At 41.4% G+C, this 17,021-nt stretch overlaps 1 protein-coding gene across 2 annotated transcripts in view; it reads left to right on the top strand.

Moving 5' to 3' along the window:
- Positions 1–17,021, top strand: part of LOC103038694 (roundabout homolog 1) — a 356,100-nt gene that overhangs the window by 162,975 nt on the left and 176,104 nt on the right. For both annotated transcript variants that reach the window (XM_022681288.2, XM_049468390.1), the window contains one exon: positions 8,723–9,049. In XM_022681288.2, the coding sequence (XP_022537009.2) occupies positions 8,723–9,049 (327 nt within the window). The remainder of the gene's footprint in view (positions 1–8,722; positions 9,050–17,021) is intronic.

Genomic DNA, 17,021 nt, shown 5'->3' with positions numbered 1-17,021 from the left:
CTACATGGTACATAGTCAGAACAGAGTTACTCTGAAAAACATTTGAGGACAAACCATGCACACACAAATACACACACTCGCAAACACACACACACACACACTGGGGAAGGCCTCATTGTTATAGCCCTTTTTTCGCATTACAACATTCTTAGCAGATATTAAAGTCCAACGTCCTCTTTGGTGGTCAGTTGGTTTCCTCTGCTTTGGTTAGCCACATTAAAGCCCAGCATGTCTCAAACTCCCGGCCTCAGCATCCTGCCTCCAGCTTCCTGCCCCCTAGAGCTTTTAACCCGTTCTTAACTAACGTTTTACTACTGCTACATTCAGGCTTTTTTCCGTTGACCTAAGTAAACTCTGCGCTTAGATGTTATTATGTGTTATAATGTGTAGATCTTTTCAAGTCATGCTCTACGCTGCCTTGGTCATTGAATGTACTATGATAATGAGTGTGTGTATGAGGGTGCACACATTATTGATTTGGTTAATCAGAAAAACATTGCAAGGAAAGATGTGGACTACTTTCTTATGTTTTTATGGATTCAAAATCAGATCCATACCATGAGAAACTGACTCTTTTTGACTTTTTTACATTGTTAAAATGTTTAGGTAAGAGCTGCACGATATATTGTTTAAGCATCATCATTGCAATGTGTGCACGCGCAATAGTCACATCGCAGGACGTGCAATGTCACTTAAGGCAATTAAATCAAAAGCGTCATGTTGCAGTGTTTTAATTCTTGACACAAGAAGTAGATACACAACGCTGTCTCTGTGTCTGTGTAAGTGACAGGCTGCTGCTGCCTGAGAAGTGCGAGGGGGGAGCAAACACGAGGTAACTGCATTGCCTACATCCACATGGTTGGGCACGTGCTTTGTAAATGCGAAATTCACACTTTTAATCCCAGAAAAACACTCTTATTTACCTTTAAAAAGCAATTTAAATGCCTGATTAAGGGGCCGATTACTGTTGTTTTGCTGTTTTCTTCGGGTTTTAAGTGCTCGGCGCTGACTCAGCTCTCAATGAATCCGGACGCGAGACAGTGCGCAATCAAGGGCAATAATATTAATATTGCGATATATATTGTCGAAAAAAAAAATTGCAATGTGACATTTTTCCAATATCGTGCAGCCCTAGTTTATAATATTATACTGTACAGACCATACACAATAAAAAGTAAACTGCTGAAACTGCCCATTTTCAATTATTTATTTCATTTAGTCTTAGTGATGTCATAAAAAAGCAACACATTTGCTTACACTGTATATCCAAATATGGACAAATAGTGCGTCATCCAATGCTTTTGAATTGAGGATGGATGAGGTGGGGTGGTGATCATACAACACCCTGGCCTTCTTCTTTGGACAGTAGAGACAGTTACTCCAACAAAGTGTAAATAGGATGAACTCTTATTTTTTATACCATTAATTTGATAAGAACAGGTATCCCAATACTTTTTCTACTCATAATTACTTATAATTTATACAGTACCTGCCTATTTAGCGTTTAATATTCCTTGATCGACAGTGTCATGTGTGTACTGGGAATACAGACTGCACAGTGGGTGGCAATGATAATAATAATAATGATCGTGACCGGCAGCATCTGGCTGGAGTTGTCCATGCGAACAAACAGGTGACTTTGGCAGAAATCACATTTACATTCATTGCTGAGGGCCTCTTAATAATGTTCCCCAGGTCAGTGCAGTGTTCTTTAGCCACCATTAAAGATGCCAAAAGTCATGGTACAGGACTCCTGGCATGTTATTGTTTACGGTAGATGGTTCAGATGGGGTTTTGCTTGAACAAGACCTTAGAAGGACCATGTTTTGTTTCATAATGAACACTCAACATTTGAGTGTAAAGAACATTCTAAGTATCTAAAAAAACTTTTAATACGTTATGTGTAAATGTTTTTACGCACATTTAAAGGTTCTTTACACTCACAAACATGAGTTAAATGGAACAAAAAGTGGTTCTTCTGTTGTATCACTCAAAGAACCTTCATTTTTAAGAGTGCAGGGTTAAAGCAGGTATTCAAAAGGAGCCGCAAATGGGAGCAATTACTGGACAGTAATCTTTCCCCTTCTTTTCTCACTCCTCCATCATCTGGATCCATTACTTCTGCTCGAATTCCTTTCACATTGCACAACATTTTCTGCTCAAATGTGGACAAACCCCCTCACGCGCTCACACACACTCTTAAAGCCTTTTAGCTCTAAGTGTGTTCACCCAGCTTTTAAATGTACTTACAACTCTTAAAGACTGCTTATAGTCACAGCAGTAAAACAGATGGACTCCAGGCTGAAGGTTTTGCCTCAGAGAAACTCTTTTCAGAGGATTTGTGTGAGTTTTATTCCATCGGTGAGGAGAAACACGTGTGCGCCTTCTTTCCCTCTGACCTTATTCCAGTTCTACACCATCTAAACTTGATGTCCAGTGACGCGGTGTTAACAGCTGCCTGCTCTCCGTTCCAGCGGTCCTGAATTCTGCTGTGACGTCTGCATCTAATGCACTTTCACCATGTAAGTGGATGATTTGTAATCTGATTGGCGCTGGGCACCACACATGGGCCTAAAACAACTTGCAGCGCTCCAGTGCCCATGTGACACGTCTTTAGACGGGCCGGAGGGATTCCTTTTATAGGAAAACATCCTTCCACTGACATAAGCTCTGCCTTTTCTTCATAAAATCATGAGTTGGTAGTATGAGATCAGGTCATTACCCAGTTTTTGTATTATGTAAAGTCCAGTACATGTCTGTTAAAGAAGTATTTTTTTTTCGTTGTATAGAATTTTCTCTCTGCTTTTTTCTTTTTTACATGTTGTGTGTCCAAAGTTTGATTTATTAGTTTTAATTCGAGCTGTAAGGATTATGCAGCTAACAAGTAGTAAAAGCTTATGGGCATTAGCATTAGCATCATGCAAATTGTGTGCATCCTGTTTATGCCTAAAATGTAAGATTTTGCTGAAACAATGTTATAGCAGAAACTCTTTTGGCTCCATTAAAAAACATATTTGTAAGATTACATTCACATTACCAGGCTAAATTGACTCAAATCTGTTTTTTTCTTAATGTGACACAGATCTGTTTTTTTTTCAGGACTGTGTGAACATGTCTAAGTGATTCAAATCCAGATTTAAATGAAATTCAAGTCACTTTTGGGTCAGATTGGATGTAAAGCTTTTCTAGTGGCATCACTTAAGCACCTTTGATGAAAATCAAACTCTGCTTTGGTGGATTGTACCCAATTATCTTGCTGCTTTTTCATGTATCACGTATTGTTGGTAACAAAAACTGCGAAGGATACATCAGCCGCGTCCTTTAAATTGCAAATTGTACTGAATCTTGGTTTCAGCCTACACTTTTGACCAGAGTTTATAAAGGAACGAGGGCAAGTCCATATAATTTAAATTTTACCTTCCTGCTCTGAAAAAAAAAAAATGTAATCTATATACACTGACATGCCAAATATCATGGGACAGGACCCTTATTACATCTGGGAGAAGGGGACAAATGTGTAAATGTGATTTTTTTTAACCTTAAGGAGCCAGAGCAGTTTGAAAGTGGCAGTTCAGGAAGGCCGTCCACCATATTGAGGGTAATAGCTGGCAAAACACTGAGTGACCTAATTATGGCTGAAGCTTGCAGGCTATTATGCATACACTCACACTTCTAGTGAGAGATAGTAATGGATTGTAACACACACTCACACACACACACTTACACACACGGGACTGGGCAGCGGAGTCGGCAGTTGCCTGGATAGTGATGGATGATGCGCAGTAGTGGGACCCAGAGGCTGGGTGTATGTGCGTACATGTGTGTACATATATGTGTGTGTGTGTGTGTGTGTGGAGCTCGGCGCCCATGTGGGCTGCCGTACCCACTACCACTCTGGTGTCATAATTAATCTTCAGAGATGAGCCCGGTGAAAAAATGTGCTACCCTCTGCAGCTTTTCTCGCACTTACTTCGCAGAATACAAATGTGTAATTCCTTAAAGGAATGGCCCTCGCCCCACCACATGATAGATATTTTTGAAAAAGGAAATAATTTAGCAAGGACAGGGTGGTGGGGGGGCAGATAGTAGCAAACACGGTGGGACTTCAAAGCCAGATTTTAATAAAACATACAGTGTGTGTAGCGTTTTAAAAAATATATGTATATATGTAAGAAATATATGTATATATGTGCATATGAAAATCCTCTGGAATATAATCAAGAGGAAGATGGATGATTACAAGCCATCAAACCAAGCTGAACTACTTTAATGCTTGCACCAGGAGTGGCATAAAGTTATCCAAAAGCAGTGTGTAAGACTGGTGGAGGAGAACATGCCAAGATGCATGAAAACTGTGATTAAAAACCAGGGTTATTTCATCAAATATTGATTTCTGAACTCTTAAACTAGTTTCTTTGCATTATTTTGCATGCTTTTTCGTTATTTCAGCCAGTCCTCATTTTCTGCAAATAAATGCTCTAAATGACAATATGTTTATTTGGAATGTGAGAGAAATGTTGTCCGTAGTTTATAGAATAAAACAACAATGTTTATTTTACTCAAACATATACCTATAAATAGCAAAATCAGAGAAACTGATTCAGAAACTGAAGTGGTCTCTTTTTGTGTGTGTATGTAGCCCTGTTCTCCTGCTTTGGGAGCACAGAGCTATTCCCCTCAAAGTCCTGCGCAGAGCGGAGGCCATTGCGCCGTTACCCTGCCAACCACAGGATCAAAGGCTTTAATGGAGGCTCTTCGCAAATGGGGGCTGATTAACGGGACGGGCCCAGGCGCCATCATGCCTCGTTTTGGAGAAAACAGCCCTGCTAACTCCTGCCTGCGGAAAATTGAAGACTAGCTCCGGAGCTCGAGCAGAAAAAGAGAGCTCGCATAGCAGTAATGATGATAATACTGTAGTAATCACAATAATGATAAAGCATTTACTGTATAGTCCAACTCTCACTATCCTGGGGATAACATAAAAACGACAAATAGATTTCTAAATATATGAAAATATATCCAGAAAGAAGCATTTTTGCATTTCCTGAAGTAAGCACAGAATGGTCACACAGCTGAATATGAGGAAAAAGGGATAAAGGAAAAAAGACAAGTAGATGAGTGCAGGTCAGTAAATCTTGGATTATGTGGATTATGGCTTGGAAACCTGCTTTAATTGGAGTAAAATTAAAAAAAAAATCGTCTTTTTTTGTGGGTGCAGCTACTGTCGCGCGGAGCTTTTTAAACAATACCATGGAGCTCAGCTACTATGGTGCGCATCTTTTTAACTGTACCATGGAGCTCACCTACTGTCCTGCTGATAAAGAGTTCTGCAGGACAATAGATGAACTCCGCGAGACAGTAGCTGAGCTCCACGAGACAGTTAAAAAGCTCCGCGCGACAGTAGCTAAACTCCGCGGAACAGTTAAAAAGCTCCGCGCGACAGTAGCTACACTCCGTGGAACAGTTAAAAAGCTCAGCGCAACAGTAACTAAACTCCACGGAACAGTTAAAAAGCTCTGCGCGACAGTAGCTAAACTCCGCGGAACAGTTAAAAAGCTCCGCGCGACAGCAGCTAAACTCCGCGGAACAGTTAAAAAGCTCCGCGCGACAGCAGCTAAACTCCGCGGAACAGTTAAAAAGCTCTGCGCGACAGTAGCTAAACTCCGCGGAACAGTTAAAAAGCTCCGCGCGACAGTAGCTAAACTCCGCGGAACAGTTAAAAAGCTCCGCGCGACAGCAGCTAAACTCCGCGGAACAGTTAAAAAGCTCCGCGCGACAGCAGCTAAACTCCGCGGAACAGTTAAAAAGCTCCACGCGACAGTAGCTAAACTCCGCGGAACAGTTAAAAAGCTCCACGCGACAGTAGCTAAACTCCGCGGAACAGTTAAAAAGCTCCGCGCAACAGTAACTAAACTTCACGGAACAGTTAAAAAGCTCCGCGCAACAGTAACTAAACTTCACGGAACAGTTAAAAAGCTCCGCGCAACAGTAACTAAACTTCACGGAACAGTTAAAAAGCTCTGCGCGACAGTAGCTAAACTCCGCGGAACAGTTAAAAAGCTCTGCACGACAGTAGCTAAACTCCGCGGTACAGTAGGTGAGCTCTGCAGGGCAGGGAAAGCTTTTGCTCTTACTGCCTCTCCCTATTAGGCTACAGAGAGGCATGTGTAGTGTTGTGTTACGGTGTTTGTTGTTGCGCCGCTAAAGTATGGAGGATGAAGAAAAAGAAATCCAACCGATTTGAAAGAATAATCAAATCGTGACCCAAGAATCGATTCTAAATCGAATTGTGGGATTCCCAAAGATTCACAGCCCTAGTTAGTATAGTTGCAAGAGTAAGGCAATGGAAGGCTGGTCCTGCTGATGGTCTTTGGAGCATGTGAGCTTAAGATGTTGAAGGAAAACCAAAAGTGTATTCACAGTTAAGAATGGAAAATTCCAGAAACTTCCAGAAAGTTCCTCACTGGCTTATTGTGATTGCTAAGAAAATAGCGATGTTTTTTTAAAGCCGGGCCAAAAATACAGCTAACTTTACAGCCCTTTTGTCCAGTAGAAAGGTGATAGGTACACGGAGAGTACACGGAATTCTACACTATGAAAGTAATGCAGCTTGGATTAGCTCACTCCCCAGACAGCCAGAGATGTTTATGTCTTCAGTGATTGGCTTAAGACAAAAGAAATATCCTCTCAAACCCCTACACACTGCTCTCTCGACTGTGGGCTCGGCTAATCGCTTTACATTGTTCTTGGCTCCGAGAGAGACGTCTCGGGGGCCTCGGAATTTCATATTCGCCACCACAGCCTAATTAAGATGTTTGACACGATTGCGGATGATAAAATAAAGATTTCCATTGAAAATGCGCCTAATAAATCTAATTATATGGGAAAGGGATGAGCTCGGCACATTTTTGTACTTTGCGAGGCTTATCGTGTGTTTCGGCGCCGTGCGAGTGACTGACTGGGTGGCATTAAAGCCGGGAGAGTGTACAGTGACTGTCAGTACAGGCGTGTGACCGAGAGTATCTGTGTCTGTGTGTGTGTGTGTGAGAGAGAGTGAGAGAGAGACGTAACTTAATTAATCTAATCTTAAACTGTGAGGAGGCTATGGGTTTGAGTTGACATGATTAATTTAGTGGCTCCTTCAAGCACCTCTGGGCTGCTTCAGCGAGAGAGCGTGTCAGAAACATGCTCCCTCAGCAGGCGGAAGAGCGGAGGAGGGGAGAACCCCCCCCCCCCTCCCTAACCCCCCCAGCAGTGGGAGGCTGGGTAAATGAGTTTTTGAGATGTGCTGCCAATTAGAGACGTCTTTTTGATAGTGATGCTCGTCTGGTCACGCGGCGAATGACAGCAGAGACATCGCAGAGACAATGCCACTATCTGTCCTTCTTTCTTCCCTTTTCTTAGAGAAACGCCAGAATTGAGACATACAGGCGTCACATAGTCATAATGCCTCATTCTGAATCTTAATGTCTGATGTGTACGGGTCTAATTCACCGTAATAATAGATTGAATGTGGAGTGTAACACAGTGTTATGGTGAATTAGTCTGTAATGATGCATTGTGTATTTATATGCTTCAGTAAATCATGTTTGCAATATTGCATGCTTACATTGTGTCATATTATTACAGATTAAGTACACTTTATCAGTTTAGTACAGCAGTACAGTGCAATTTATTCTCCACATTTAGCTCATCCGTGGTAATGCAGTGTCAGCAAACACTCACTTCAGTGCAGTGGGCAATGGGTTGCCACCTCAGCATCTAAGAAGAAATTGGGGGTTAGCGTTTGAGGTGAATGCTGGTCCTGAAAATCAAACCAGCAACCTTCGGGTCCCAAAACCAAGTGTCCTCAATGCTACAGTTGGTGTTAGGGTGTAAGTTTATGTTTAGGTACAGTTAGGTTTAGGGTAAAATTAGAGTAAAATGTGTGCTAAGTCAAACTCTTAGGTACTTTTAGGTCTTAAGCACCAATAGCACATATTTTTCAAACCAGCCCCTGGTACACTAAATTGCTTTTACACAGCTTTCGATTGGATTTTGATCCTTTAAAGACAATGCGTATAAGTGGCTGCCTGTTAGGACTGCCCTGATTGCTATAATTGAAATAGTTTTTGAATTTATTTACTACTATAATATATACTATACACTATACTGTATACTATTATACACTATTTTAAAGGCAATAATCTGCTCACTATACTCTATTTTAATGCAATATTAGATACAAAGCATATGTTATCAGTATTATGACATGCTGGATTGCTAAATGGTGAAATTCCCTGACAGAGAAATATTGTAATGTATTTTTTTTCAATATCATAAGGCCCTACTGCCTAGACATACCTTTTTATTTTTAGATCCAAAGCAACACTTGGTCCATGGTTATCTTGCCCTCTTAGCACATTTGACAAATGCTCATTACGGGGTCAAGAACGAGGATGTTGAGGCCACAACCCAGGTTTTCTACAGCAAAAGTGTAATTTATCTGCTTAAAATGGTTAAAGTTGCATATTTAAAGACAAAAAATACAATACAAAAACATTTATTGAGCAACCAGAATAGTACATTTGTGATTCACAGATTTTAGAGGCAAATTTGAAACCTCTACTTCTGTAGATGTCTAACTCCACCGTGGCCACGACATCACATCCATAACAGTCCATTCATTCATCCTACATGTAATTGTGTCCTGCTAATCTCTCTCTGTCCCTCTGATTTCCAGGTTCACGTCTTCGTCAGGAGGACTCTCCCCCTCGGATAGTGGAGCACCCCTCAGACCTGATCGTGTCGAAGGGCGAGCCGGCCACACTGAACTGTAAGGCGGAGGGGCGGCCGTCCCCCACCGTGGAGTGGTATAAGGATGGCGAGCGCGTGGAGACGGACAGGGACAATCCCAGATCACACAGAATGCTCTTGCCCAGCGGGTCACTCTTCTTCCTGCGCATCGTTCACGGACGCCGCAGCAAGCCGGACGATGGCAGCTACGTATGTGTGGCCAGGAACTACCTGGGTGAAGCGGTCAGCCATAACGCCTCGCTGGAAGTAGCCAGTAAGTGGTGCTTTTGTCTTCTGGTTTGCATCTGTGATATTCGCTGCTGAAAATAGAGATATATATTCCAGGATTTTTACGTTTAGCTTCCTGAGTGGGTAATTTTCTGCAGGTTAGAAAGAACCTGCTATACTAATTGTAAACAGGAAAGTGATTCAAGACTTGTTCAGCATCTGCATTTCGTCTCAGACAACTTTCTGAAGCTGTTTAAGCATTTAGATGTGTGGCTTTGATGATCTGAGTTTTAAATGTGTCTTGGGTGTGTTTACACTTGATCTTGCCAGTTATAATCCTAGCTAAATTAACTAGGTCTATATTGGGCTTTTAGTTCATTAAACAGGTTCAGCAATTTTCAGCAATCTGGAAAAAGACTCTAAATCAGTGGTCATCAATCCTCTATCTACCTTGAGAGATACAGTACCTTCTCTCCTAACCTAATTATACACCCTACCTAATTGCTGCCTTTAAATATTCTTGGGTTTAAATACATTTGGGTTGAAGTGAAAACCTGCAGAAGCTTTCCTAGAAGGTTCTTAGAAGCACCAGGAAATGATTTGCTTGTTTTCCAGAAATGGGCCTGTACAACCAAGACACATGTCTCTGTTGTAGCTTATTTAGCAACATAATCTAGCATTTAAAAGAACTGACATGTTCTTTTCTTTGTGTCTTAATGGTGTATCTTCTCAAGACCTTGGGGTCAACCCGGGTACTGTATTAGCATTAGTCCTCAACATGCAGCAGTGCTAATGGATTCATATCCATGTTAATGCCCTAGTTTGCTATTATAAACACCCCAGGCCAGCCTTTTGACATGTATATTAATCCCGGAAGGTGTCTTTATTTAGCTTTATTAGCCACACCTTCCCCAAAACTGAAATGGCTAACTGTGCTTGTTTGAGCATCCTGGCTGTTTGGGGTCAGCTTGATTTCTCCTCTATTAGCTCACACTTTAAAGGCCTGAGATTAAGCTCTGTTTTAACAAGCGGCGGGTGCATTACAGAGGTACTGGAGGGAGGTAAAGAGGTATTACAGAGGCTTATCCACCGCTACCAACGCAAACCACTCAAAACCTCGCAAATCGCTGCCTCGCTACCTGACCCGCCACTACAGGTGATCCTCTAATGCGTCTTTTTTTAAGCACTAATGTCTTAGTAAATCCCTTAAGGCTGAAAAAGAGAGCAGAAAGCAACAAGAATAAGACAGAAAGACTAGAAAAAGAAGAACATTGGCTCAAGAATATATTCATGGATTTATTTATGGATTTGGTCATCACCTGCAAGCTTATATATATATATATATATATATATATATATATATATATATATTGGGCTAATCCATTTTTAGGCTGGCTGGATGACTTGTAATAACGCTGTTTCCAAATTTTTCGGAAAGCAAGCAATGTTTAATTCGATTAACTGCACACATTAGTCTATTGTTCCAGGCTTTGTGCTTTCTCTCGGGCGGCTCATGAGATGAATGGGGATTTTTGTCCTGTTGCCTTGAATCCAGCAAGTCGGGGAGTCTTTCATCCAGCTGGAAAAACAAAATTGACTAAAACTGTTCCCCAGCCATGTAATGACAAACATGAGCACTAAAGCTCCTCCACCCTGAGGATGTCTGATAAGGCTGGTGTTTTCCTCTGACATGCTTTATTAAAGGGGGATATTTTGCCCTCGTGCTTTCTCTGGCTCACACACTCACACACCCGCGCTGTCCCACACTCGTTCTCTCTCTCCGTCTCTCTCTTACTCTCTTTTTTTCTGTGAGCTGGCATCATTTGCCTAAGAGGCTGTGGAGTGTAAGAAATGTTATTTTTTATCAGAAAAAAAGCTAATTTACCAGAACCAGATCTTAACTGAAACATCAGCAGATATAATCAGATTGATGTGGCCATTTGGTCCTCAATTAAGGAGTCTGGTGACCTGCTATAGAGCAGTACACGAATTTAAGTCTTTTTATCCATAGTGTACGTTGGTCTTATTTTCTTCTTGACCTGTATTTTTAAACATCTATATCTTTCTAATCACCTCATCATCTAATAACTTTCTGTTGAGTAGCTGGGTATCAGAGAAGGCTGCATAGATTCTACTTCTATACTATTACCTTTGACTGTATAAAACATGGACACCAACTAGTGTTCTGTTCTATTCTATTCTATTATAAATTGCAGTGTTGTCAACTTTGCAATGAGAGTTTGTACAGTAAAGGCCAGAGACAGTGCCTGACTTGCCCACTCATTTGGTAGGCCCGCAAAACATATTTTTCCACAAGATACCCAGTTTGTCCAGTAAGCGTAATGGTTAAAGAGTCCAAGATTATGTATTTATAAAAAATGATCTAGATTTCTACCAAATGCCAGAGCTTAGCTTGGTTTACTCTGTTTGCTGCTGAGATCCAAACCAAAGCCATTGTGGTCTAGTTAACTCCAAGCTGGTGATGGTATTTATCTAAGTACACAAGTGTTAGCTGGCTGGTTAACAACTAATTAGATCATAGTAGCTATTTTATGGTAAAATCAGACTTAAAAAAAAAAAAAAACCTTTTATAACATCACATGTCCAATAGTAATAGTATCATTAATCAACAACTAATCTAGTTGCTTGATAGCCTGACTACAACTCTGTGTAGTGAAGAGAAAGTTCCCTCAGACTATCTGCTCCAACCTCATCTGTCAGTCACTATAAATTTAAAGTGTAACCCTGAAATCCTTTTTATGATGCTGCAGAATAATGTTTTTAAAACTTTTTTGGGAGTAGTAAAATAAACAATGTGCCAATGTTAAAAGTTTCTCATGGGTGGCTTTCCTTTCAATAGACATCTGCTATTTATTCTGCAGTCATTGAATACAACGAATAAATACTTCCCGTACCAAGTTAATGCAAATTTGCCATATCAGGGATTTATTAATATATATTTTGGTCTGTACAGGGCAGCCCCTGTACCTTGAACAGCCTTTACACATGACTGCAATCTCTCCGCCTCAGCTGGACACCTGTCCCGTCTTAAATACTGTAATGCTACCTTCTCCCACCACCAACACCAACCCCCCCCCCCCCACACCCTTTCTGTTATTACTTGCCCCCCACAACCTCATGCTAAACCCACCAAGGAGATTTTGCCCTTTCTCAAAATCCTCAGCCAAGTTCCAGAGATAATCAATGTTTACTTGCCAGACTATTTGCCTTTCATTAACTTTATTACATGGGCCGCCCCGTCCCCCGATATAGCCAGCGCTCGCTGTGTGGTCTTTCCTCCGGTCTTGGGGAAAAAGTGATGGCTCTCTGGAGAGGTTTGTTTTCTCTCTGTGTATCTCTCTGCACCTCCTTTCCTCTCCCTCTCTTTTCCCCCTTCTCCCAGTTTCATAACTGTATTAATTGTATCCTAAATCACAGCAGTTAGGTTTAGATTACAGTCAGGGTCAACAAAGTGATCCTCTTATAAATCTGCCAAAAAGAAAGGAAAATTTAAGCTTAAATTATGTTAGTTAGTTAGTTAGTTAGTTAGTTAGCTATTGTTCAACAAGACCTAAAAAAAGCCAGCTAGCTGTTTTTTGTAATCAATGCAGACCCCTCAGAACATTATTGTAACATGGAGAGAAAAAAACAGACTCAAATGTACATTTTAGTTAGCTAGCTAGCTTGCTTTTAGCCTCTTTAGAATGTTCTGACCATAATGAAACCGAAAAAAAAAAATATATATATATATATATATATATATATAACATATGCAAATATAACATATTTGCTGCAATGTTTTAACTCACTCAATTTCCACTAAAAAGCCTTCTCAAAGTGACAGGAAGAGAACCAAAAGCTAACCTAATTGTTTTCTATCTGGTCAGCCAGCTAGCTACCAATTGTCAACAAAGTGGCTACCACAGAACACTCTGAGAGGAGAAGAAATTAAGCTACGAAGAATCATTTTAATTAGCTACCTAGCTAGCTAACTTTGTAACAAAGCAGCCACCATGGAATGCTGTCACAAAAAGAGGAAAAAATACTGGATTGTTATTTAGCTAGCTAGCTAGTTTGCTATCTAGTTATGAACAAAAAATGGCCAGCTATTAAAACTGTGAGAAGAGAAGATTAATTTAAGTTAGTTAGCTAGCAAGCTAGCAAGTTTCTCAATACAGCAGAATTTTCTAAGTGAAAGCTATATATTTTAAATTGTAGTTAGCTTTTCCTGGAATGGTGTTAAGATTTTTAAATTCTTGGTAAAGTGACGTTGTGCCTCAAAACCCACCTGTTGTACACAACAGCTGACTGTGTTATGGGTGAGGGTGAGTGAATGTGTCAGGATGTTTGTGCGAGCCTGAGTGTTAGCGTTGGTGTTTGTGTGTGGGGTTAGCTGTTGCCCATTTGCGGGTTTGGATAACCGTGTTGTTTTTCTCAGCAGCAGGTGTGGATGTAGATTTTTTTTTCTTTCTGCTGACTCTGTGGTGTCCAGCGAAAGGTCAGGGCACCACTGTTGTCTGGTAGTCACGCTTTCCCCAGAATGGCCAGAGGATCCCTGTGTGCTAAGAATAAACTGAACACCAACTGGGGTTGCTAGAAAAGCAGGTGCAAGCAGGTATTAGCAGAAGCCAGAGTTCAAAGGTTGGGCAAGAGTGGACACTGTGGCATGCGGGCACTTTTTCTCTGTTCTTTATGACGTGTGAGTGCATGATGTATCGTTTACTAATTGTAATTTATTTTTTAGTTCCAGATAAGTGTTCTGTTGACTATTAATGGCTGCTATTCCAATGCAGTGCCAAATGGTTACATCATTCCATGCCAGTGCGGACCCATTATATTTTTATTTACATTTGCTGTGTTGCTAAGGCCTTGTCAAACATCACTTTTAGCTTCATACAACATAGCTACTGCAGCACTAGCATGCTGGCTACTGGGTCATCTAGTATTGCTACTGTGGTGTTAGCACACTGGCTACACAGCATTAGCAAGGCCCAGCTAGCCAATCAACAGATCCTAACCCCATTAAGGCCTTCCGTCAATGGTTCTTTCACCCTAAAAACAATTAGTTATCCATATTAAGAACTTCTTGTGCCGATTTGTATCCAGGGGTTCCATGTCTGTGTCATATTAAGGGCTTTAATATATATATGTGTGTATATATGTGTGTGTGTATATATATATATATATATGACAATGATATCACCACTGAGCTTAGACCTCATTCAAAGCCAAGACCTGTCTGTCTCTCACTAAGTGGAATCCAGCAGCTGCTTCTTCTTTGGAAAGAAGAGCGATGGATAGAAAAAGGGAGGCAGGAAAGAGGACAGAGGAACGTAAGCAGACAGTGCAGGGAGTCAGATAAGAAAAAACAGGGGTCCAAGCACTGAGGAGTCTGTCAGGGCGACTGCACGTTTTCATCTATCACTCCATTATCTGTTCTTCATTTCTCCACTCCACGCTGTGGTGACGAGCAGAAGCAGCAGCCCCTCAGATATCACCGGCTCGAACGCGCCTTGCACTCGCCCGCCTTCGAGTTGAACGCAGGGTCAGCTGACTGGCTGATTGATGGACCGTTCGGTCATGTAGTCAAGGAACAAGGAACAGAACTCTCTCTGTGCCAAAGCTTGGAGTTTGGAGGGGGGGCAAGGGGGGGCCGCTCTGATTGCAGCCACTCGCACGTTTGACCTGAGCCTTGTTGATTGGATTGCACAACTTAGCACCCCTGGAAGCTGCAGTTAGCACCAGCATGTTGTAGGTTTATATGAACTGGAGCTTACTCGTAACACACTCGTTCAAAGAAGTGGGAAGTGGAGAGTCTGTGTTTTAGGTCAATGCTATGTTTGTGCTGCTTCATTTTCTACAATATTACAGATTATTTTATACACATAAAAGGTCTGTTTTTGCCTCTTTGTTACATTTTGGCATGTAAATGTTGCAGGGGTGCAAGAACATTTTAATATAACAATATATGCATTATCATTTGCAACACTGTATCAACTATTTGTTAATTTTGTTAAATATTTGTGAATGTATAGACTAATCATGTAAGAAAAACAGTACAAGCCTTAGGGTCAATAATGGTCATCACTGGCCAGAGTTAACTGTCGCTTTTGCAGCTCTTTTCTAGGTCTTGTGGAGTCAGTAGAGGATGTGTTGGGAGCAAAGTGGAGGTCAGTGTGTCTGTCTGCTGCCCTGTACTGCCCATGACCCCCACTGTGGCGCCTGCAGAGCCATTTTCACACCTCCACAGGAAATCCTGTATTGCCTGCTTCCCCCTAGAATCAGCTTGTTGTTTGACTGTCCACATCCTGAGCACTCTTTGATGCATCGCTGTCCTCCAATTGGAAACTATGCTTTAAAAACTACCCTTTAAAGTCTTCTGAGCTTTAGATGTACTGCAGCTGCTGTTGATCACCCAGATTTAAAGCTCATTTAAAGTTCTATTATATTGTAGTGTTGATCATATCCCACTAATTAACATAAGAATTAAGCAAATGCAGGCTTCATAATAGCTTTTGTAACTGTGTTTGGCCCTGCTATGTACTTTTGCTTTTTTTTTTTTTTTTAGTACTGAGCAATATGATGCAATATGGTTTTATCGTATCATAATCAAATTTACTTATCATATTGTATTCATGTCATATATAGATAGATAGATAGATAGATAGATAGATAGATAGATAGATAGATAGATAGATAGATAGATAGATAGATAGATAGCTGCTATATTGATATCAAAATTTTATCGTATCAACCAATATTAAGAAATATATTGTATTATATACATTATAACTTATTAGCAACTTTATTTTAGAACAGATAATTCCATAAAATATTTGTGGCAATTTGGGGTGTGCCCTGTTTTCCTCACACACAGCTCATTTTAACATGAGTTTAAGAAAAGACACACTTTATCCATTCTGAATCGACTTGCTTGGTGTTAAACCTCCTCGTTGATATTAGTTGGAGCTTTACAGCCTTGGAGCACACAGTGATTCCGGAGTGTTCCTTAAGAGCACTCGTTCCTAAAGTAGTGGCTCCGTGCAGATAATCCCCCCTCTGATTGTACAGGAGTGTGCTGTCTGTCTTCATTGCAGGAGCTCTAGATTTCCCAGTGTTTCCCGAGGAGCACAGCTGTGTAATAAACCCGAGGATAAACCCAGCTCTCCAGCTGAATCAGGCTCCACCTGGACACCGGCTCAGCGGCGGGCCGGGGGGCTCAGGATTAAGACTGTTTGGACGCCGTGGATGGAGTGGGTGCCTGAGAGAGAGCTAATGGTGAAAAGTTGAGCAGATAAGCTGGTCTTTCTCTGCACCTCTTGCCAGTAATGGCCACCCTTTCATTTGCGTGGCGTGAGTAAGCTTCAAGAATGCCCCACGTGTCCTTGAAGATGAAACCGAGTGAGGGGGAGCATCCGGAACGCTTAGGACTCATTAGGATTCATCTCCAGTCACCCGGTGGATGGGAAAAAAGCCCCTATTTCCCTTTGTGGAGATTCCTGAGAGATACTTAAAAGAGGAACGTTCTGACGATGGAGAGATGGACTCAAACGCATCTGGTAATCAAACTCACTGATGGCAGCTTAGGCCTGTGGTGGGGGATGGCTTGCTTGTCGGTGGGTATATGTGTGTGCATATGTAAGTGCGTCCCGGATTCTCAGGGGGATTTCTTACCTTCTGCACTACCTTGAAGACAGAAGACATCATAGGAGTGAAATAGTTCTCCAGCAGCGAAGCAGCGGCGGGGATGGGGATGCATTGATATGTATTTATGCAGAAAACACATACGATTGTGTCACAGAGCAGTGATGGAAAAGAGACAGAGCGCAGAGAGTGAAGGATAGGCCTGAAGAGGACAGGGAGAGACTGAAAGATGTTGATGAATGAGAGTGAAGCCAAAAATGAAGAGGAAGGGGGGGGGGGGGGTGAAAGTGAGGGAGCACAAAAGAGAAATGGTATGAGTGAGAGAGCAATGGAAAATGAAGGAAATCTAGAGAAAAAATGAGAACAAAAGTGAA

Source organism: Astyanax mexicanus, chromosome 20 (assembly GCF_023375975.1).
Source record: "Astyanax mexicanus isolate ESR-SI-001 chromosome 20, AstMex3_surface, whole genome shotgun sequence".
NCBI lineage: Eukaryota > Metazoa > Chordata > Actinopteri > Characiformes > Acestrorhamphidae > Astyanax > Astyanax mexicanus.
Note: the sequence above shows the minus strand (reverse complement) of the source record. Positions and strands in the feature narration are given on the sequence as shown.